The 24655-nt window shown below is 39.7% G+C and overlaps 1 protein-coding gene across 1 annotated transcript; it reads right to left on the minus strand.

The window, feature by feature from the left end:
* Positions 1–268: 268 nt before the first annotated feature.
* Positions 269–9271, minus strand: LOC138037572 (uncharacterized). Its single transcript, XM_068883478.1, has 8 exons — positions 9191–9271; positions 7549–7751; positions 6274–6338; positions 6015–6143; positions 4681–5239; positions 3724–3972; positions 1512–1674; positions 269–506 (listed from the first exon to the last, which is right to left on the minus strand). The coding sequence occupies exons 1-8, from the start codon at positions 9269–9271 to the stop codon at positions 435–437; spliced, it is 1521 nt and encodes a 506-aa protein (XP_068739579.1). The 3' UTR covers positions 269–434.
* Positions 9272–24655: the final 15384 nt, after the last annotated feature.

Genomic DNA, 24655 nt, shown 5'->3' on the forward strand with positions numbered 1-24655 from the left:
TCATATAAAAAATGCTCGTGCTTCATTGGGGTATCCAGACAATTAGGAACAATAGAGAAAGAGAGAGAAATTTAGTATTGCGTTGACGTGAAACGGGAAACATCAGGCTTGTACTTGTCATTACATCGTGAAAAGGTTCTACCTCTAACTTGTCTTGCTTCTTAGTGTGGTGCTTTTTACAGGCAAAAAAATGAGCTAACATCGACCAAACGAGTTTCTTCCATTTTTGAAAACGCAGATTGCCGTTTGTTGTCTACGCGATGCTAAATCTCTCTAATAAAGTACTCGGCCTGCGTCTTCGAACTTTCATCTGTTCTTCTTAATTAGTGTCTGGATTCCCGGATGAAGCACTCCCATTCGTTTTTGACATATTTAATCAAATCGTCATGTTAACTTCTCTCCCCCAGTTTTTATTCTTAAATGCGCATTGAAATTCAGTCTTGAGTTCCATCAGCATTGCTTTCATCCTTTAAGTTGAAGATTTCACCCCATTCTTCTATGAACGTCTGCAAGATCAAGACAATACGAAACTTTTTACACCAGAACACAAAAACAAGTTTTACGTCCTACTGAGGATTCGCCATTAAGTCTCAAGGTCGAAATTTTAACAAGTGCGCATGCCCAGAGCGAATAAGTCATTTCGTTCAATTGCTGCTCAGTCTAGAGGTTTTGTCCGGCAACAAATAAAACTGACAGGAGTGTAGGACCTCAGAAACAGTTCAATTTTCTAGCTCCACCAATATAGGTCATTTCCGAGATCACGTCTGCCTCCTCTTCAAAGCGAGTCTAAGTGCGAAGTGCTTCTTACGCAAATTAGTTTTTAATTCACATGCAAAGTAGAACTAATTACCATCATTAAACTCGCTTTGAAGAGGAGGCAGACGTGAACACGGAAATGGCCTATCAAACGGCATCTTGTGCATGGAACCGGACGTAAGGAAACCGGAAGTGTTCATTTGCATTTTGAGCCTAAATTGTCCTTGCATTACGCCCGTGAGCAGGCTCTCAATTTTTTCGGAGCAGTGAGGGTCTTGCGAGCGGTAAAGGTCCGATAGGAGTGTGGAACCGGCGAGAAGCGAGTACTCTCTCCTTCCTAACACCACCTATCTTCTACTTCTACTTCTACGTCTACTTTTATCACTCTTCAACACTTTCGTATCCAGAAGAGCAGCTTTACACATCGGCTAACTCACACGTATTACAACCACATCAAACTTTAACAGCAAGGACTAGTGTGACAAAACAGAAGCAAAGGATCCTGTTGAAGGATCTAATTAGCAATATGAATATTATCAAAACCAAAACAGAGCAAGACTGATTGAGCGGTGAATATTTCGAATGGAATTGTCTTTCTTCGTCAAGGTACAAGCATATTGCAACGTCTCTGTAAACCGTAGGAATTGCTGATGAAAAAAAGCTGTGCCTTTCAAAATATTGGCTTCAGATAACATCATCATCCTTCAACGCTCAATTTGGTCTTTGTATTACAATCGCCCGGATCGGGAACACACCTGGTGTAATCTGGGAAGGACAGGAGGATCCAGCTTTAGGAGTTCGTTGCGTAGGAATACAATGTATTGGACTGTGATGTGAAAGGCTGTTGCTTTGTCCATCTTTGGGTTCATTCCTGGTATAACGGACTTGAAGAATTCTGCCGCTTTAGTGATACGTATCCTGTTCGTGTTTGAAGATAAGAGCGTTTCCTTCAGTTTTGTTATTACTAATTCAAATTATTTCTTAATTGCTACTTTTCGAAGATTCCTAGCGTGATTTTTCTCCAGCCGATAACACAGCGTGATCACTTAAAGGCCCGGGGACACGTCCTCAACATTTGCTTGTTAAACAGCGATGTTGAAACACGTTGAATCGATGTCGAATAACTTTAAAAGCGTTTTAACTATGCTTCAACAACCATTCAACATTTCTTTTGTTTTCGTGAATGTTGAATTAAGTTGAGGCCGTTTGACCCCGTCATTCATCATTGCTGGGTATGCGCGTGCGCACTGACCGGTCTCTTAATGACGTATCATGTCGGTATCTATAGTAACAACCACGGCTGCAGCCTGGTACTGAATACCAGGCCTCTCGTGAAGCTTTGTTGAATAAAATGTCGATGCTCTGTTGAAACCCTTTGCCCACCTCAGCAGTCAACATCGTTCAAAATCATTCAACAAAATCGAACGGATGTCAATCGTTCAATAACTAATGAATACAACTTTTGGAGATCTGTGTCTTTATTTTACAATGCTTAATGCGAGCCATATTAAGTGACTTGAGAAATGAGTGTGTTACAAGGGTTAATTAGGAAAAAAAGTTAAAAAAGATCACAGCATTTGAGCAATTCGAGTTAATTCGAGTCCACGACCTTCAAGATGTAGCTGGATGTAACTGGAGACCGGCACCACGCAGAGCAATGGTTATCTGTGGGCTTTGAAGAGAACTGCATCACCCAGTCAAGTAATCAAATCAATACATTTAACGGTTTAAATACATCCCACAGTTACATCAACATCAGAAATGACCGATGAAAGAACCATGCACCTCTCCAACCAGCCAGTTTGGATGAACATTATCGTCAAAACCCACAGACTCAACCCTTGCTCACCATTGACTCCTTGCAATGAGACTCAGTACTGAGATTTTACTCTGTCTAACGCCAGACGATTTTAATTGTCGATGGGTAAACGGTATAACAAACCTCAACATCCAATCAAGAACAATGTCCACTTCAACCCACTGCCAGGTGATCTGGTGACGTAATTCGGAGGACTTTAGCGCCGTATCCCACAACCGCGCGCGGCCTTATTTTTTAATTCAACATGGCAGAGGCGAGGCTAGATCTCGTCGTTTCTACTTGAATGTTCATTCAGTAACAGGAAATGTGCTAGACACGGAATAATCTGTTGAGTTTTGGCGATAGAAGGTACTGCAGGGAGTTTGGAAACAACATCTAAGGCCCCGCGCGGTTGTGGGATACGGCGTTAAAATTTGTCTTCCCAGTCCTCCAAATTACGTCACCAGATCACCTGGTGATTCCCAGGAGTGAGACTAAAACAACAAAATAACTTCAAACCACAGAACATAAGGTTAACAATTAAAGTTGTTCAAACTTTTTCCAATGAAAGTGTTTGTATCCGGAGAAAAAGGAATTTCAAAAACGCTTGTTTTGGCTTTCAAATATCCCGGGCGCCGTCATCTTGAATAATTGTGACGTGTCGCGGTTGCCCTGTTGTTCTGACACAAAGACCGTTTGTTCTGGAACAATAGGCTGATTTAGCAACGGAACGGGAACGTCAGTGGAGACGTCGCGCGCAGCAAAACTACAAATGAGAATTTAGAATAAAGAAGAAAAGAGTGGAGTCTATTCTATTCTGAATTCTCATTGGTGTTTTTTCTGCGCGCGCCATCGCCACTGACGTTCCCGTTCTGTTGCTAAATCAGCCTAATAGGGCAACCACGAGACGTCACAATTATTCAAGATGGCGGCGCCCGGGAAATTTGAAAGCCAAAACAAGCGTTTTTAAAATTCTCGATTACAAAAGCTCTTATTGGAAAAAGTTTGAACAATTTTCGTTGTAAACATTATGTTCTGTGGTTTAAAGTTATTTTGTTCTTTTAGTGGAGGCTCCCTTTAATAGATTTTACTCTGTCTTTCCCTTGGATACAGAACTTGGAAAGGAAGGAATATAAATGGTCCTGGTCCACACAAAATTTCAAACAAACCTTCGGTGCCTTTCCTTGGAATTGTGTCTGTCTACCGGATTGGCATTGGGATCGTCGGCAAGTGGTTCCCTGAAGCTATCAAGCTCCATGAAATATGGTTTCTTTCCTGACAAACTGGCCGGGATAGGGCTTTTGCTGTCATTCAGTGAGTCCAAATCTGTCTCAGATATGGCTGCTCTGGCGCGTTTATGGATCTCTGTGGCTGCTGACAATCGACGACTTCTTCTTGATCGAGGTCGTTTAGAAGGCCTGCAGAAGGAACACGGAATTAGTACTGAAGTCCTTAAGATCGGATCGTAAGGTCCTTGTTGTAACTTTCAAGCCCATAACTTTACGTATTTGTAGCCATTGGGCTCACGGGTCGTTGCTATCCTTTGTATTGACAGTTGGCTAATAAACCAGCCTGAGTAGCTAGCAGCAGGATTTATTGGTTTAAAAGCACAAGAGCGAGCTGTGAGGCCGCAAGGGAAATCGGGTGAGGAAATGTCCCGACCAATAATATTCTCCCTGCGACTTTACCACTCAGTTTCGAGGCTTCGCCACTCGATCGCGCGCTCGAAAAACGACAGAACTGCGAGATATGCAAGCTTCCCGTTGGCTAGCAAACAGTTGACGCCAATTGGATCTCTCTAGATTACATCATCATCACCATAAGTAGTAGCAGCAGCAACAGTAGTAGTAGTAGTAGTAGTAGTAGTAGTAGTAGCAGCAGCAGCAGCAGCAGCAGCAGCAGCAGCAGCAGCAGTAGTAGTAGTAGTAGTAGTAGTAGTAGTAGTAGTAGTAGTAGTAGTAGTAGTGGTAGTGGTAGTGGTAGTGGTAGTGGTAGTGGTAGTGGTAGTGGTAGTGGTAGTGGTAGTGGTAGTGGTAGTGGTAGTGGTAGTGGTAGTGGTAGTGGTAGTGGTAGTAGTAGTAGTAGTAGTAGTAGTGAGTTGTTGTTGTTGTTGTTCAAAATCTCACCTTATCCCCTTAGATTCTGGTGAATTGAGAGCCGAGTACCCTGTGAAGGCGGCATTAGATTGGTTATTAGCAGGATTAGTTTCACCTTCCACCACTTGTATCGCACTCAGTAATGTCTCTATTCCTGGAAGCAAGGATTCTGTGTTCTCCTGAGCATTTGTGCACAAACTCGGCTCCATCCTCGAGGTAGAAGCCTGGCTGCTGGCCTCCGAGACCGGCTCGCTACAACAAGCCATTGTTTCATGATCATCTCCACCTGTGGTTCCAGCTTCAATCAGCTGCGATCCACAGATGGGTGCGGCATGTTGCTCGTTTGTCTGTGACCCTTGTGCTGCTGGTTTCATCACATATCCAGCTTGCATGTTAGTAGTAGGCATGGAAATGTTTTGACTTTCATTAGCAATATAGTTGATCACACATTGATGTGGAATTGTGGCAGCTCCAGCAAGTTGATGATGAAAGGCTACAGAGGGCGAAGCAGCTGAAGCACACTGTGGCATGGTGCTCCAAGTGGTCTGCACTGGATAAGGCATCAGAGATAGATATGAGCCAGGGTCACCTTGCAAACAAGTTCAATAAAGAAGCTAACTTTTATTCATTTAGAATATCACACCAGATATTGAGTCCACAACCTCTCGTTCAATAATCTGGTGGGTACATTACCAGGCTTTCTCAAAGGTTACAGCACAAATACACCCTGCTTTACCTTACCCATGGTGCTTCTCTGGCGCGCTCCTCTATTAGCACTTGTAACTTTTTCCAAAGACCACAAATTCCATTCCATTGTGTGCCTCTCTGAAAAATTTACTCATGCTTATTTCTTCCAAATTGCACTCGAACCTATACCAATTTCCCTTTTGAAACAAGAAATTGCATTGAAATTTCATCCGGGTGCTGGAATAAAAAGAAAACTTTCCCCTTTTCCCTCAAAGAGGCCCCAAATGAAGAGTAAAATTGTCTGGTGAAAAAGTATATGTGAATCTTGGAAGGGAAAGGTTTGACTAGTTTGAAGAGCACTCACAAAGCTTCAAGAAGCTATAATTGCTCATGAAGCACAACCTCTTATTCTCCTCTGGAGCTATTCAAACTTTGGGTGTGATCATGCACGCTAGGCAAGAACCAACATTTAACTTTTACTGACAAAAACACAATATTTGACCAAGACTTTAGTGTCAAAACCCGGTATTCACGATATTTAGTCCCATTTAGTGCTAACAATGCTTTAACTAGAAGTACAAAGGTTACTAATTTTTATATGAAGAACTTCACTGACATATCTTCAAAACAAAAATAAGCATGTTCGTGGGTAAATTGCTCTTTTATGCCATTCTTACCAATGTGACAAGACTGTCCTAGGATATGATTCAGTGCACTTATCAAATCCTGCTCAAGTTTGTCAGAATTTGTTGTTCTGTGAATGGCTTCCTGGATTTCATTTGTACCTAACATTTGAAGGGTACTGTCTGTTGAAAAAGAAAACATGTTAAGAGTGCAATTAAAGTTGTTCCAACAAAAGTAAATTAAATGTCCATAACATTATTGCATTGTAACAAAAAAGACATTTTGTTGCTCACATCTTATTATAATACACACCTTGCAAAATATCAGCAGATGAAATGACAATCACAGGGGTGCCATAATTCATTCCATCGAGTGACCTGTAAAATCTTTTTGTTAGAGGTTTGCTTTCAATTATTGGAAGCTAAAGTAACAAAAGAGACAAATCTAAAGAGATTTTGAAGGTGACAAATCAATTAGGCAATCAAAGCAGCAACAAGAAACCAGCACTATCTACTATCTATGTCTAGTAAGCAACCAACAACATAACCGTTGACGACTCAATTGATGAGAAGCCAGATGTAATTACATGAGTAACAAATTTTGATGGGGGAAGAAAACTGGAGTACCTCAAGAAAAACCCTCAAACTGCGTCAAGATCGACTGAAACTCGCTCACATAGGAGGCATGCAGATGGTCACCCATCAAGATATCAGGGACCTTTAGATCGGAGAACAAGGACAACAGTTACTATGAGTACGAGTTTTCCGTCCTGAGCATGCACACTCAAAAAATTTTGACCTCCAAACGTTATGCACATGTTCAGTACGCAAAACTCATACTTGAAGTCGTCCTTGTCTTTGTATCTAAAGGTCTCTACAAACCCCATCCACCATGACCTGACTTGAGGAAAGAGATGGGAACCAATGTTCACTCAACATGTCAGGCATGTCATTAGTTTTAGTTAGGGCAGCTAAAAGATTCGGGGCATGATTTTTGGGTGATGTAGCAGCTGATCCAAAGATAACTCGCCATTTGTTTGCAACCCTGACCCCAAACAATAGCTAAAACAATAGAAAGAATGACATATCATTGTTTCCCGCAAGGGTTGCGAACCAATGGTGAGTAATCTTTGGATCAGCTGCTACACTACTGTGATTTTTAAGCCAATCACCTAAACTGGTAACGAAAAACTAAAACATTTGCAAGACTATTCCAAACTTATTACTTAAGTGAGAACCCTCAAAATGAAAGCAATCTATCATAAACTCAAGCAGGCAGTGATGTTTTTGAAAAATGATAATGATGATGATGACCAGGATGATGAAAATCTGTGATGATCAACATAACCTACCAGTAATCAGGCAGTTGTTTTAGAGAGGGAAGAGAAATTAATGGAGACATAGTTTTTCAGTGAGTGATAAAACCTATTGACTCCCAGGGGTTCCCCTTTGATGATTAAAATCATCTGGCGTTAGACCAGTTTAGGCCAGTTTGGGCATCAAAGGGTTAAGCTGAACGAGAAAAACAGATGAAATGAGACAGACTAAAGGACACTGTCTAGCAAAAAAATGAACCAAATTTACAGACCTGACTTTCCGGATCAAGGAAGGATCACTATCTGGCAAGATAATTACTGCAAATCGGGAATGCCTACTATGGATAAGCGCTTCACTTGGGCTCCTGACTACAACAGGAATGATGCCACGGTAACAGAGATACTGAGACAGTTTGGAAAGTAAGTGATGTTCCTCAGGAGGCAGAGCTAACATACACAGCTCTGAATCATAAACCTGTTGAAAAAAATGTCATTAGATTTACGTACATTTGTTGTATCAGCCTTTTGATTGGTCAGACGATTTTTTTTTTCACCAGTAAAAAAATGTCCTATCAGCCTTTTGATTGGCTAATATTATGCTGAACTTTGGCGCGAGTGACCTGTACACCGACAGCGGGAGTTAGAAAATTTGTAAACATGGCGGCCAACTGGTGTATGGTTTTCAAAGGTTTTGATCTTTTATTGTTTAGTTTATCCACAAGTTTTAAAAGTGCTCAAGTGATCTCTTATATTACAAAAATATTTTGCTATTTATTGTTCACGATCAGTGGTTTGATAGCCTCTTGATCAACACTTACCTCGTTAACTTCATGATCTCTGTACTTATATAATAAAAAATTACTGCATGGTTGGCTCGTTTGTAAGATTCTTATTACTCCCTCGTTGTGAAAGATCGTTAAACTCACTCATTCGCTTCGCTCATTCATTCCTTTATGCAACTCGTGAATAAAAATTGTACATACTCACCAACCATGAAGCAATCTATATTAACATTACAATAGAACACAAAATATACTTTAAAGACGGTGCCTACTATTGTTATTGTGCATACGTTCTGCACATCTTGAGATACTCGGATTTCCTGTCGGTGATGCTTACTAATATAGGGATATTTTTGCGCAGTCTAAAACTATCCGGAGAAAGTAGATCTTAGTAAGTACCCTTGGTATCCAAAAAGAAAATTGGGGGTAACCATTCATTTCGAGAGATAATTAAGCTTCAATTTGAGAAAGAATGCCATACATTGCTTTGTATTTTAGAGCTTTTTACAAATATTATTCATGAATTATCTTTCAAAAATGTGTGGTTACCCCTAATTTCCTTTTTGGATTTCAATAACACTTGTTAAGATTTACATTTCCTACATAATCACACACAGGGGTAAAAATATCTTTAATTAGTAGGCACCGTCCTTAAGATCCTTGATAACAACAACTTAATCATAGACTTTACAGTCATCACAGATAGGGCAAACAAAATTTAAACGACAAAACTGGACAGGCATTATCAAGATCAAGAAAGTATGACTCTACAGCTATTGAAGAATGTAAACGATCACATTAAAATCGACGACGAAACTATAAAGCGTCAAGTGCAACTGTAGCACTACAACATAAATTTGAACGTGCTCTGGGTGACGTAAGTTTTTTACTTAACGCAATCTCGCGCTGATTTTTCTCTCGTGCTCTAAAAACGTTTGAATCTGCTCAAATTTTTCAGCAAAAGACGCTCTAATAACTAAAACATAAACGCAAACGCTGATTTCGATGATTTCTCGTTGTTTTGATTTATATCCCGCTTGTCTTGTTACGAAAAAGCGCTGATCAATGAGCTTTGCAAGAGGTCTCGGTGGAGACATCATGGATTCAATGTTACTATTTTATACGAACTCACCTTTGCAGCTGTTTTCGATTCATTTTCTCCACTACAGAGAGCTGGAGTCAACTCAATGAACTCCTTCGTAGGAGAGGTCATTACAGAAATCAAATTTCCCGCAAATTTTCCGCAGGTGAGGAAGATCGACAGCTTCAAAATAAATCCAAGCTGACGAAGCTATATTCGACATATAACGTGGGCAAAACCCCTCGCAATAAAAGAACAACGTTGTTTTGAAATACGCCATACTTGCCTTTCGTCGAGTCGCCATCTTCTGGAGTGACCTTTGCGAGGAAGCCTGGGTTTGAAAGATCGTGCGAAACCTGGGTCTCAGTTTGCGTGTTGTTTTTGCAGACATTCCGTAACAACTCCATCAAAAGACGAATTTAATGATCATAATTCAACGTCCAGACAGAATATAGATTTAAAAGGTAAGTTTTTACGTAGTATTTAATTTTGTAATAAGCTTAAGACAATGTAGGTGGCACTGTTGTTTGTACTAAAGACTTCAATCCAGGCCAAATTAGCTTTACTTCAGCAGAATCAAGCTTCTTTACTACTGTGTTTTTATGCTTAAATTTTTCTATTTGTCGTTTGGCTTATCCTCGAAAAGTCTTCTGTGGAAACACCTTGGGGAAAACACTTTTTGAATCAAAAAAGAATTAAACAGAGAAGAGTTTTTATTGCGATAAAAATTTACATGCTTACTGGATTGCTGAAGGCAATCTTCTTTTATGTGAATATGTGTGTTGAGAATCCTTAAAATTCTTTTTAGTATCACGCAAGTAGTGGACTAATGCAAATCCTGCATTAGTCTTGATTGGCTACGCTAATAGAGGACTATTAATCATGATAAGCCTCGAGTAGCGAAAAGCGTGACGATTTTTTTCGTTTTATTCCCAAATAAATATTTCTTCAACTTGCATTTGCTAACTTTATTATTCCCTTTTCTGTCCGACTAGTTGGGTGATACTAAAACAATTAGACCCTTCGCCCTCAAGGGCCACGGGGCAATAGCCCATTCGGCTTTGCCTCATGAGCTATTGACCCGTAGCCCTTGCGGGCAACGGGTCTAATTGTTAAATATTTGATCTTGACTTACTATTAGTTTGATAGAGCCTATAGAGCCTATAACGTTCCTGATGAATTATTGCCAAAAAAAAGCAACCAAGAATTTCAAAATTGCGATAATACATTCCTTTTTGTTTTGTCTCAGAAACGAAACGTATTTATTTTGACCATTGGCTTGAACTTTTATTTAAGACTTCATCCAGAAAGGGACCACCGCCATTTCATAATTCCTTTTAGGGAATAAATTCGGGTTACTTGTCGCCTACTTGCGCTATCTAACAGAGAAGAGACTATTTCACAGTGTACAACAGAATAGGTGTTTTACAACAAGCACTTACCGGAATAAAGCGGTGGAAATGAATGAAGCGGACCTTTCACTCGATATTTTGTGAAACCGAAGTCGAATGTGAATGAGTTTCAATCGCTTTTGAGAAATGCACCTTCGAGCTAAGTTGATCCATTTCCCATTTGGCTGTTCCATTTCACTCTTTTGTATTTTTGGTGACGAAGCTACACGCAACTCCACTTCCGGCCAAGCACCGCAGGTTCCACCATTTGATGTCATGCAAAACCGTTTGAGTTTTCGCTGAATCTGAATTGTTTGACGCAATGGTGAATTGTTTATTTACTTGAAAACTAAACCAATTATAATCTACTCCAGGTTTTTTCCATTTCTGATAATTTTTCTCATTAATTGTCCACCTTCTTCAAGCTTTCGACTCAAGCTATCCAAATTCACAAACGACATACAAAGAAAATGCTCAGATCCTCATGACACCAAAGCTTTTTATGCATTAACACTCGGCTTATAACTCTCTCTCGGCCTCAGGCATCATTGTCAGTTGCAACCAAACGTACGGTAAGTTGTCAATCAAAGTAGAGGCTGTGATTGAAACCCTAAACATAACATCTTCCCGGTCAGTGCAAAACAAACTTGCGAACACACGGACCTAAATCCTCGCAACGAACATAATAGCGAACGAATGGATCCCAAATAGGAAATTTTGACTACCTAAGTCTGATGAATACTTGGATAAGCTAACTAACCTTGTTGCAAAATCGAAGTTGTCTCCATCTTTGGTAAGTGGTAATGTGGACAGACGCAGGGCAGAAAAGAACGCAGAATTTAAAATGTTTCCATTAGTTTTAATTAGATGATAAAGAAGGTATTTGTAGACCTTTACATCGTTTCGGAATAAGGTGAAATCTTTGTACTTCGGAAGTTTAAAAGCATTTGGCCATTAGCCGATGATGGACATCTGACAATCAGAAGGACTAAATTGACCAATCAGAATCTTTCATAAAACAAATACTCTACTAAACACCAAAAATCGCTACCCAGTCCAACACTCGCCATACCTGTTATACCTGATCCACGCAACTGATCAGTTTCCAGGAAGATGACACCTTTCACTGCGGCACATACCAATACAGTTGATATGTGGGAATAAGCCCTCGTTCCATGGGAACCCACGCCCCCCCCTTCCCCCCCCCACCACACACACATTCACACAGTCATACCACATCGGTTCTCTCTCCTCCTTTAAGAACACACATGGGAATCGAAAAGTAAACGAAGCAAACTAGAGAGAAAAGAAAACAGAGTCACGGGAGACGACGGGAAAAGTAAAAAGGAAGAAGCCGACCTCCTTCTTTCTTCTCCCGTCCCAGCGTCGCCCGTGCTACTAAATTTCGCTCTCTGTCCAGACTCGTGTCCTTTCTGCACTGCGAAGTGAAGGAGAAAGGTGGCCTTCGCGGTGGAGAGAGCCATCGGTCTTGTTCAATTCTTTGACGCTTTTTGTATCTTCTCGCCATTCCGACAGTTGACGTCCACATTTCGACCTTTATTTCTCGAGCCACAATTTGCAGATCAATTGAACTGATCGAGGGACCTAGATGACAGTATTTTATCTTTTCTCCTGCCTTTAGCATTCTGGATACTAAATACTATTTATTTTTGAAATAGTATCTTGTTGTTGGTTAATTTGTCAATGATTAAAGGACGCCGAATTAGTTCGAGGTATCGATTAAGAATTGAAAACCAACGTGCATGGCAACTGTGACCAGTCCTAAAAAATGTTGTGTCTTGTAATCAAGATCATAATTAACTGTTTCATCTGCTCTTGCGCTACGAGATCAGCTGTAAGCCTCGTCATGGAGAGTTTCCGGGTTATCAGTGTCGTCAGTGACGACTCGAGGAAGAATTACCACGAGTGGAAAAGTCACAGAAGACTGACGCAAGATCAGTTGAGACGCCAAAATACCTAAATAGCTGCAAAGGGGAGAATTCCATCACCTGAAGGACAGAAAACTTGTTATGTTCGACTATAAGTCCATCTGAACTCTAGGTCGGTGCAGAAGAGCAATCCATACAAGATGCTGTGAAGTTTACAAGGTGCTTCGTGGTTAAGAGTCCCGCGCAATATGGATCAGGCCCCAGTTGTTCGAAGGGTGGATAGCCCTATCCACTGGATAAATCACTATCCACTGTACAACTCAATTGGTTTTGCTAGTGTTTATCCGCTGGATAGTGATTTATCCGGTGGATAGCGTTATCCACCTTTTGAACAACCGAGGCGGCCTGTTTTCCATAGGATACTGCTTGTACAAACATTTCTCCCAACGCACCCATTTCGGGTGTTTAGAACTGAAAGCAACACAAGGGAACAGAGGAACGAGGAACAGACCACGAGACTGAGCTCCATGGTTAAGAAGCAATAATGTCGTCTCTAGTTGCAAGTCAGGAAAAAGATATGCATTGCACACAGAAATAATTTTAAGAAGGCAGGTGAATTTTTGAAATAATCAGCAAAACAATGTTTCAACGGATTTAAATCGATGAGTTTAAAAGCGTCGGGAACAGATCACCTCGTGACCTGCAAATGACCGCCTACAAATAAGTGTTTTGCTCATGCGTAATTTTGAAAGCACGCCCTTATGTGAAAATGGAAGATCGGTTCAATGAATACCGAATTTTAGGGTTAGACACATTATACTCATAAATTTGACCACTATGCTTTCTTGCGTCACCCTAAAAATCATACCATTATGCCGAAAATTATGCTCGTGTGATGCTGGCTGAAATTTCGCCCTTGAATCCACGGTACAGTACCACCCAAACGAGCCCCCAAAGCTTAAAACGCAACCTTTTCATATTTTTGTTTCCCTTGAAGGCGACGAAAAAAACACGGTATACCTAAAATGTATGTCAACAATTTGGTCTATGTTTATCTGTTGTTGTACTGAAGCATTATAGTCTTGAATCGCAAGGTCTTGCAAATGTCCAAACGGGACGTGCCATGTTGTGATTGTTGTCAGGATGAATGCCGCAGTCCTCTAAACCGGTAACCAAGCCTTAGGGAGAGCTGAATAATCAGACAGGAGGCAAATTCGACATTTTCACTGAAAATAAGGAAAACATTAGTTTTGCAGCATTATGCTAAAATTAAGCTATAAACTTGGCCATTATGCCGACATTATGCTCGATGCTCTGACTATGCCATTATGCCCAAAATTATGTCGCCATAATGTGTCCAACCCTACCGCCTTTTCCCCTTCTTCGGATTCGGATTTCAAGTCCTTGAATACTGTGAAATTCTTCAGCTTTGTTGATGCCTACATTTTGTTATTGAACGTTTGGCTGTAAGTACAATTTGAAGTCTGCAAATAAAATTATGATGAGAAGGACACCAATTGATTTCTGCCATTACTCGACTCCTGCAATGCAGCGCGCGCTTACCGCTTCCCGAAAACAAAAATAAAAAACAAATTCGGTGATCGAATGATAAAACTATTATTGAACTCGGTTATCGCAAGTCTTCGGCTTCGGCGAATAATTGATCTGCCCGCCACTGACAAATCACGATATTTTGCTCAACCTCGCCCAATAATTGCTAAATATCCTATACTATTTCAGCAAAGATTGCTTAACCGTTTGTACTTAAGCTGTATGAATTATGAAGTGTCGATCTGTGCTATCTTGCAACCGACACTTGAAACATCTTTGTTTTGTCGGAACTATTTCGAACTCTTGTACATGTATCTGTGGTGATAAAGGCGGCTCATAAAACTGGTGTCGGACAGCATACGCTGTTTGTTTTGTTGGACGACGTCCCCTTCTGCGGGCTAACGTTCACTCCTTCTCAATCTCGTTTTATTCAGTGGTGGAGACAATATATCTGTTCTTTACAGGTTATCAACGAAAATAATACCAGATTCAAGTGGAGAGCATTCCGCGGCATATTGTCTTATACGCGAGTTAATAGATGAATCACGTAATCGGCGACCATTCAAACCCGCATACCACACCCAATCACGAGACAATCAAATTGCAATTTCGTCATTTAATTAAGTAATTGTCAGCCGGGGAGATATTTGCCAAATGAACATTAAGTCGGACAACGGCATTTAGAAGCGTTTGTTACAGCTACATGAAATGTGTATGCAGACTTACATAAAAGTAACGGTTTTTTTTTTCCAGTTCGGTTTTAGTACGAGCTGGGTGCGGAAGCTTTTCTGAGAAAGTTGTTAACAAGTTGTTTCAGTCAATGCACAAGGAAAGATAATCTAGAGCGCATCAGCTTTGACAAAACAAAAGCGTGATTCCTTAGTTCCGATTAGAGTATACAACGCCTATAAATAACGTGTCCGAGACAAACAAATCGTTGCAAATGTGATGCCACATTCGTGGACCATCTGTTGTAAAGAAAGTTTTAAAAGGAATAAAAAACTTTATATTATTGTTACAAAACAAAAATAGTCAACCCAAAGCTCCCAGTCATGCATTGCATAGTTTTCCTGCAGTTTTTAGTCGTCTTTTTCTACGTTGTGTTAAACGTTTATAAGACGGGATGGCAGCCTTTGACGGCCCCCCATACCCGCAATTGACGCATTTTACCGCATGCTCCGCCCAAGTAATTAAGGGAGACAATCAGGCATTGCCTTAATTTCCTCTTTTCCCACCACAGAATACTCCAAATTTGTGCATGTTTCCTTCGGTTTTGACTTGAATTATATTGAGCTTTTGAGGTGAGTGACAGTTGTGTAATCGTGGCGAGGTGGCTTGCCTTAATTGTTATAATATTTGTTTCCATACGACAACATATCTTTTGAAGGAACAATATATTTAAGACATATATACATCCCGTTCATGCTTTCCTTTCGTTACTGGTAAAGTAGCGTTTAAAACTGCGATGATCTCAAAACTTAACTTGTAACATATCTTTTGTGCGCAGTGGTGTATTTGTCCTCACAGTTATTTTGCTGCACTTTGGCCAAACGTGAAAGACGGCGACTTTTCAAAATGACTATATAGTTTTGTCTCCAGCAAAAACAACAAACATGTAATAGTTTACGGAATAGGGGTCTATCGTCATGATGTAGCAAGCATAAAACGAAATAAAGACCCTAGTTCTTATTTATTTGCGACTTAAATAGTCTTATCAGATCATTTTCTTTTTATCATTAATTTCATCCTGACGATGGACGCATAGGAGAGGATCGAGGAGATTAATGTTGACTTGGGTTACACGGATCTTTCTAACTATCTGATTCTTTTCTAAATAATTTTCTCAAAACCTTTACCATCTCTTCTAAGAGGCTTTTGTTTCTGTAATTTTTCATGATTATTTTAATTGAGTTTTCTTTTGTGTAATTAGTTGTTAAATGATACGTGTTGTTTTATACTGCAAGAGCTAGTAATATTTATTGCACCCTAAGTAGCCCGCATGGAAAGCCATTTTGCCTGCGGGATACCATGGTCTCTGTATATTTGCTAGCTTTACTTTCCAATTGCTTCCTTTTCATTTCTAAACTACTTTGGGCAACAAAATAATGTTTAATGTCCTCTTGTACACGTATTTCAACATATGAACGCCATTTAAGCTTGATCCATTGGTGCATGAATCAAAGAATACTGTTGTTTTTCAACTGAAGCGGCCTTTTGTAATTACCGAGTTATTATCTTGGATTGAGGTCAATCAGTTGGGGCACACGTCGGCATTTGGCACTGTTCCAGAACTAGGGAAAGCGCCACTGTGTACTTCTGTTCGGTTTCAGTCCTTTGAAAACCAATTTCAACTCATTCTGTTTATCCCCGGCCAGATAGAGGCTGAAGTAGGATTTCAACAACTGTCTAGTGATGCGTCAAGTTAGCTTCAATGTTCGACAAGAAAACCCGAGAAAACTAGAATTGCGCACTTATTACAACTTAAACTCTTAACACCGAGCACCACTACCGAATTGAAACAACGGGTTAAAGTACAACTTTATACATTTGAAAACGTAACACTAAACGGGGTTTTCGCCATAGAGAAAGATTATGGCGATTGGGTATACAAAACAGCATCAGTCGAAAGTCTTTCACAATCATAGACTTTACTCGAATTCGAATTAGTTGGAAGAAACTTGTACATTATAGTACAGTGCTTTCTCAATTTAATCTTTAACATAGTCTCAATTGCCTTAAGTTGGTTGCCTTTGGTCAAGTGTATATCCGGTCTTTAATCTTCCGTGAAGACGATGAATTTGTCATTTTCTGATTTCACATCAGTAAACTTTCGAAATCACTGCTCAATTGAAAAAAATATGGAGTTTTCACGACGACGGACCGTTAAGGAAAATGAACATTCAAGAGGGCGCAACTATTTTGCGATTGTTTCAACGTGTTCGCGTCGTGGTGTGGATGAATGGCTATAACTGGATTAGTAGCAACGCCGCGAGTGAAGCAAAAGTAAAAAATAAATATGTTATTTAATTATTTATTTATTTATTACTATTTACCTTTTTTCAACATACAGAACATATACAGTACAATGAATAAACGGTTATAATACGTTGCATGTACAAGAATTCTTCCATATAAAAATACAATTTATTCGAAAGGAATTCGTTGAAAAAGAATAGAAAGATGATGAACTCATGCTCAAGAAGCCATGAAGGCTCATACACAAGTCTTACACTTTTACATAAAAACTAATTTCAAACATCTTATTGGGGGAAAACGAAACGAAGAAAGTAACAAATTTACTCCTTGTAGTACTGCTTATTGAGTTATATCAATAGCTCTATCGTATATTTTATTAAATTATTTACAAATCAATTAAATAAGCGGCTATTCCTTAGTGGTTCACCCCCTCCTAAGAAAAATCCTGGATCCGCCCCTGCTGTTGTTAACAACTTCGAATTTAGCCTAATTTAACGTTAATATTTTGGAGAAGACGAGAAAAAATGTATTTTGTGTGCATGCTGCAAGTGTAGCATTATGTCCGGCAGGAGTTCGATGCATTGCCCTTTCCCTCCCTCCCCTCGTGGTAGCTAAACCTTCTTATGGACCATCGATTGGAAGAACACGCCGCAGCGTTTCAATTTTGATCAGTGAAGTAACCCGGAATTTCCAAGTGCCTTTCACGCTTGCGCACAAAAAAACCCTTAACACTTAGGCTAAGCAGATGAGTAAGTAAGTAAGCAAGTAACTTTATTTACCCACATATTGCAAATGAACAAAGGCTCGTTTGAATGCAAATGTGCAGTACATGTATTGGATTAGAAAAAAAAACCCAATAACAATCCATTTCAGTACAAAGTGAGCAAACTAAAGATTTACATGAAATACAATTACAATTGTTTGAGGAAAGCGTCATTCGAGACAAAGTACCATTTAATGTAATAGGTTTGGATAACCTAAAGGGCTTTAACACTGAGTGCGTTTATAATTCTTACACGGGTTTAGTAATCATGTTAAAGGCAGTGATACCTTAGCATTGAGTGGAGAGCATATGAAACAATAGGACTCAATTTAATATTAAAAAACTCTTCAACTAGCTTTGATTTGGCAAACGTATATAACCAGTTAGTAGGCATAAGAGGATTGGGTACTGTGTAACCAAGTCACCAAAGCTCGCAGGAATGGTACCTGTTTAAGTGCTTTTAGGTATTTACTGCTCATTTCCCAGTCATTTTCACGACTTTTTAAAAGGATTAACCCTTGAATTAACCTCCATATTTCGCACCGTTTGTATGAACAACCTAATATGTAAATATTAGCAGTGAAGCTCCTCGCGTACTCCTCGAAGATTAATGAGATTGTGTTCTGTTGTGGATTAAGTCCATTATAAACTGCTAACTCATGCAGTTCGAAGCTCTTAGAAGTTCGATCTCCCGTTGGGTTGGCACTTTTTGGTATGTTCAGTACAACGTGTTTTACTTTGGAATAAAATCCTCCCAGGGTAGCGGATTGAAGACTTTAGAACTTGGCGCTCAATCTTTTGCAAGGCCAGAGTTCTTGATTTCAAAGGCTGAGGATTGGGTTTCGTCTTCAAAGCGAATACAAGAGATAGTTGATGTCAGGAATTCTTTTATTCGGACTAGTTCCTGATAGTGAATGATAAATGGTTTTCATTTTGCTGAGTAAGGACTGTACAAAGTTAGTTGTCACCCCTCGAGTTTAAAACAAATATTGAAACAAACGCTGAAGCCTTCGATCAAAAGTGTGTTGAAATGCACTTGTATTGCTCACTGGGGATTGTTTATTTTGCCGGATATATTAGAACTATAAACCTGTTACAACTACAACTTGAAATTGTGAACGTCGCAATCCTTTCGAATTTGAGAGCAGGCCGGTCACACTTTAAGGGCAGGTCAGAGGGCATTCTCTTTGTACTTGTACATATCCTTAGTTTCTCAGTTGCGCTATGTTTTTGTTTCGCAAGAAGACCGTATGAAAATTTTAGTTCTACTTCTACTTTTTGTTGTTGTTGTTGTTGTTGTTGTTGTTCTTATTCTTATTCTTCTTCTTCTTCTTCTTCTTCTTCTTCTTCTTCTTCTTCTTCTTCTTCTTCTTCTTCTTCTTCTTCTAGTAAAAGTTTAGAGTATTATATGGGAGAATTTTCACTTGCACTGATCACATAAAGCTCTTCAAATGCGCTTCAATTTTGTTCATGCAGAATTCGAAAGGTGATTTGAATGCCTCGTATTTATTTATTATTATCATTGAGGCAACTTTTAAATAGCTTTGTTTTCTTATGTTCATTGTATCCCACTGGCTCCTGTACAGCATCCAAAAAGTCGTCGAATGCAAGAGAAAATAAAGGAAGTACCTCCTTTATTTCCTCTTGTCGAATATCATCCCCAGGTCCTCTGGTCCTTCCTAAGGATCTTTATGATATCTACTTTACGAAATGATTTTTTTGTTAATTGTTTACACCATTTATCATAACAAGAAGCCTTTTTCATTAAAACCACGAAAGAAAACTAAACGGGCCAATATTAAAGAAAGGGTTTTTCTTAAAAGGTGGGCCCTTCGCATTAGTAGACTTGGTCAACTTTGAAATACTTACTTTTTTAAAGGATATCGCACTAAGAAAAACATGTTGAAAATTACTATTTTGCGAACAGATTTTAATTTACACGTCGTAAAAGGCCGCCTAAAAGTGACTGCAAATGAGCTTAGTATGTAATCTAGTTTGTGCTGAGTAAAAAGGGCAATATATTTTGACCCAACTCCTCAGTTGTCCCACAATCCTCTTGTTCCGGATTACTTCATTGCGTTCTATTTTTGACAAGTGGACTTCCGACCTTGTCATCGCGTCATAAATCAACAGAACTTCCGTGCTGTCAGGTATGCATGTCGAGCTTCTCACTGCCTTATGTTGAGTAAAGCGAAGACCGACCGAAAATCTCGCGAAAAAAACTGCCGCAGAAGACGTCAATTCAATTATAAAGTCAAAGAACCGAAGACTTAGTGTGTTAAAAAGCGAAATAGAACTTCTAGACTGAGTAAGGTTAGCATATGTTGTTCGCATGGGAATCATCAAATGTTTGCCCATCCCAGAACTGAGTGCTATATGATCTCTTCAAGGCGGTATTCTCCGTGCTAATAAGGGTAATTAAGACTTGTGATACGATAAAGCGAACATTGAAAGGGTAGCCAATGGCTTATTGTATCCTATTGCAGACAACTGCGATGCCCTTGCTTTTGATTTTTCGAAAGGAAACCACTTAAAGGATCCTTTCCAAAAAGTGACCTAAAATAACAGATTTAGTCATTACAACAAGTGAATTATGAATTGGTTTAGAAGGGTTATTGGCCTCTAACTCTTTTGTGCGGTTAACGCAAATGTTTAATCGCGAGACGTGATTGGTTCGCGGCTGTCAAATTTCTTAAAAGCCATCCTTTATTACACTTCACAGAGGTCTTAGGGGCCGGAATCAGAAAGCGCCCGGGTTTTCAAACTTAAGTGACTCTAAAAGAAAAAAAAAAAGGATAAAATATGTTGGAAGTTCAGTGAGCATTTCAAATTATCTTGAAGGTCGCAGAGGTCTTTGCTAACTAGCCTAAGCTGTCATATACTCGTATTTCCCAGCCATGACACATGTCAGCTAAGCGTTGACATATGAGGCAGGAACCAGCGCCAGAAAACTCTCCTGAAATGCCGGTCATTGCTAAGTTATCTGTTGCATGCCGACGCTGCAGACCAAGTGGTCATAGGAGGGTATAAAACCATCAGCGATTGTTTGTTTTCCCATTTCAGATTAACCATTGAGCAAACGATTTCTTGATCATGGGGCCGTCCTACTTGCAACTTGTTTTCATCTCTTGGTTGATCTTGTGCATCCTCGATGGTAAGTAGGTCTTTTTTTTGCCAAACGTAAATAAGTAATCCGAGCAAGCCAATATAATATCAGTCTCCATTGACCGCCCCTTAAGCGAGGTCGTAAATCTTTGTTTGATTTATGCGAAAACTTCATCGATGTTTAACCCAAAGCTATAAATCACTCTAAGAGATTTCCCCTGGTGCTAGCAGATCTTAATAGCTCCATAAAGCTTCTCAATGAGGCTCAGAACGTGGCGAAATTGATCTGTGTTGGCCGGGCCGTTGGCAAACAATTAACGCGTGTTTGCATGGCTTGGAGTCGATATCAGCTCTTAATGTTCGCGCGTCAAGTGAACAACACATCGAACTCTATAATGAGTGAGGACTTAGGAAGTATTAGGAGAGAAAAACAGCGATATTTAAAAAGTCGAAGGTGTAAAACTGACATATGTGTGAGAATGAGTTATGGCCTCCGGAATGCGCGGTGTGAAGGCCGGCAGAAAGCCGACAAAGTAGGGTGCCTTTCCTTCATGTTTAAGACCTCATAGACAGTCCAGTGGTTTATTCCCTTGTTGCCTTCACTAGTATATAACACTCTGGGTGTAACAATGGCCCACTTGAGCAGAATTTAAAAATCTATTCAAAGCTGTATTGTACACGAACTCATGGGGTGTTTTGGGCCGTTCTTAGTTCATTTTTCATTTTTTTGACACTTCAACTTCACCTTTATGCGTTGATTATGAATAATAGCTAAACTGGACCACAAACGTTACTGGATAGCATTTTCGTCCGGAAGAATTAGGGTAGGAAATATCTTGAGTTATCATGAAAATAAGAACGTTGCGTTTTCTTCAATTAAAAGAGCCTGCCCGAAGGTGGCAAAAATTAGCACAAAAGGCAAATGGGCGCCTTGTCCGGATGTGGCTTCGCTGTGCTCGAATGTCGAACCCGTTCGGCAAAAAAAAAAATTGCCTTTTCATTTCGGCTGTCTTAGCGTGATTTGTTCCTCCATGGTAAAACGATGTCTTTGTTGTGTCGAAGTTCTCATATCGTCTCTGGCGATTAGCGGCGTTGAATCCTTGGTTACTGAATGGTTTGTTGGCTTTAGTATCCGTGCGTGCAGCTGTCTGTGTCTTTTTGTGCAGGGCGACATTCGTGGTTTTCATAGGAATCAAGTATTCCTGTTGTATAATTAACGATGATGAGTTTTCCCGGTAGAATCTAGCAAGTAGCTTTACAAAAATACTTACTAGAAGCATTTAGCGATAGTTTTAATCTAGTCGACGCATTAACGAACCAAATAGGATTGTCTATTGGCCCTTGAAAAGTTAGCAGTATTAAGATGGATTTACTACTGAGGTGTGAAACTGTTTTTTAGAAAAAAATTGGTTTTTATTAGGTTTGTAAAATTTTAAAGTGACTGGAGGGAAATGCCACTTTTGAGCGTTAGCCTATAGGATATGAAGGAAGCAAACAGATTAATTTGTAGTTTATTCTCGGCCGATATTTTGGCCATTAAAGATACGGGGTCATGTAAGCCAATTGAATATTATTTCTCAGCCTTCCGAAAAATAAAGTGTAACGAATTTGACCTTCGATTATCGGTTTAACGGAGGAAAGGAATGCGATAAATCATTGGGGCTGCAAGTTCGCCGTACAATTTGAGGAAAAAGTGAACATTTTGTGTGTTGTTAAAAGTCGATCACGCGAGGTAACCCTATGGTTTCAATTGCTTTTGGTAAATAAAACAAAGCAGCCATTGTTGGTAGCGATTTTGATCACGATAAATAGACAGGTACTTTAGCGATCTGTTCAGTGTAGTAATCTAATAACTTCAAAATTGTAAAAAAAAAAAACATTAGCGGACACCATTAACTATATCCAAAACATTGCAGAGATTTTAAATAAGGTTCTGTCAGACGGAATAAGATTCTAGATATAATTTTTTAGTTGTGTTTTTTCGCTCTTAATCGTTACACGCAAGTTTACCAGCTAAGCAATCACGTGTGTATTAGTTTCCCTTTTTTATAACACCAAACGAAGAGCTAAACAAAAAAACACAGCAAATTGTTAAAATAAACAACCGTTCCAGACACCTCCAAGAAATATGTAATGAAAACACTTTTCATGCGTTTCCGCACAGAGCAGAGATTGTCAAGGGTTACCAGCGAACCGTTCCTCCATCTTGTTCTCCACTGTAACACGCACAAAGTTTCCAAATATTTTTTGCCAAGAAAGGATCAGGCCAACCTTGTTGACTAATAAATCAAAAAATGCGCAGGATGTTTTCGATGCCTTGTTAAAGTGGACAAAGGTTAAGTTCAGGATTAAAGGTTTTTGAGCCGATTTTATTTTTAAGCTCGTCGCATTGCCATGCCAAAATCTATACCTTGAAAAAGAGGGTAATTGTGTTTACGAAGTTATTATCAACTCTTGTCAACTCTTGTCAGCTCTGTTAGTTAGCATATTCTCCACCCAGGCTAGTGTTTCACTGATAAGTATGTTGGCAGACTGTAGTGGGTCGTAAATTTGATCGCCAACCCTCCCTTCATGGTAGGGAAATCCCTTCAGATATTGCACGCATTAGTTCGACTTACAAGTTGTTGCAGAATCTCGAGCATCGCCCTTATGGCATTCGTGTTTGATGCAACTCTCAACATACACGATAGAGGACAAAATCCCTCCAAAACAAATTTGAGATTTTCCTTGATTATCCTGCGTGGCGAAGATCATTCTAAGCGCGCATGACAACTAGTGCTTGCTGTTCTATTTTTAGAGCCTTCGTGTACATGTACTTTTTGTCCCCAAAATTGTTCCCCATTTGAGAAGAAAACAGATGCTTCAGTATCCTCAAGTGTAAAACAAAGAATGCCGCTGCAAGAACAGCCGGGTATTCTGCAGTTACTCCCTAATTCTTATCTTTGAGTTGTCCAAAACGATGATTCTCTTTTTTCAATCATGTAAGTTTTCGTTTTTCACTAATGAATGATCATACTTTTAATCATCAGACACTTAATTGAGTTCCGCTTTAAGTTAATGTTTTCTATAGGTTTTAAAAGATTAACTGGTCCCTCAAAAGAAGACAATTCCTCAAAGTTATCAGTCCTGGGCGGAAGTGCATGTGACTGACTATGGCGTTCGATGACGCGCACGTTACGTAGCAAAAGTATTTAATCCATTTCCTCTAAGTCTATGTTACTACAATAGTAAATTTCGGTAGCGGAACACAGCGAGACCTTAGTGACTTGACCTTACAAAGTTCATACTGATTGCTAAACGAATAGCAGCTGTGTGGAGCGTTTTCAAAATGCGATATCTTCAAGTCTACTACAGTATGATGGATGAGGGCAAAGAGGGACGATGTTATTTGCCGATACAGCGCCGTCGCCTGTGTTTGGGATTGACTTTGTTGTTTCTATTGTTACTGGTGATTATCGCAGCACCAGTCGTTGCCCGTATTTGCAGTCGCCAAACCATCGAGCCCTTAGCGAGTATAGGTGAGTTAGTTGATCATTCATTTTGTAGTCTCTTGCGTCCTGTTAAAGTTTCTTTTGTTCCCCTTGTAATGATGTTTTAAATGGCCAGCGATTTGAATCACAAGAGTTCCTTCCATCACAGGGCGTCTGCTGTGCGTGTGATTAACACCTCGCTTAGCTTGCCTGTTATTGGCCTTGAAACTAATTACACTGATCGCAATTAACAGTAGAGTATTTTTAAACCATGAATCCCCAATTTGTAGCGTTATTCCAGTCAAAGTTGTCACTGTTTTCTGCCCAGGCAATAACTTCCTCGCACTTCCACTGAACTGTTGGAAGTTTCA

This window comes from Montipora capricornis, chromosome 2, assembly GCF_036669925.1.
Source record: "Montipora capricornis isolate CH-2021 chromosome 2, ASM3666992v2, whole genome shotgun sequence".
In the NCBI taxonomy this organism is placed as follows: Eukaryota; Metazoa; Cnidaria; class Anthozoa; order Scleractinia; family Acroporidae; genus Montipora; species Montipora capricornis.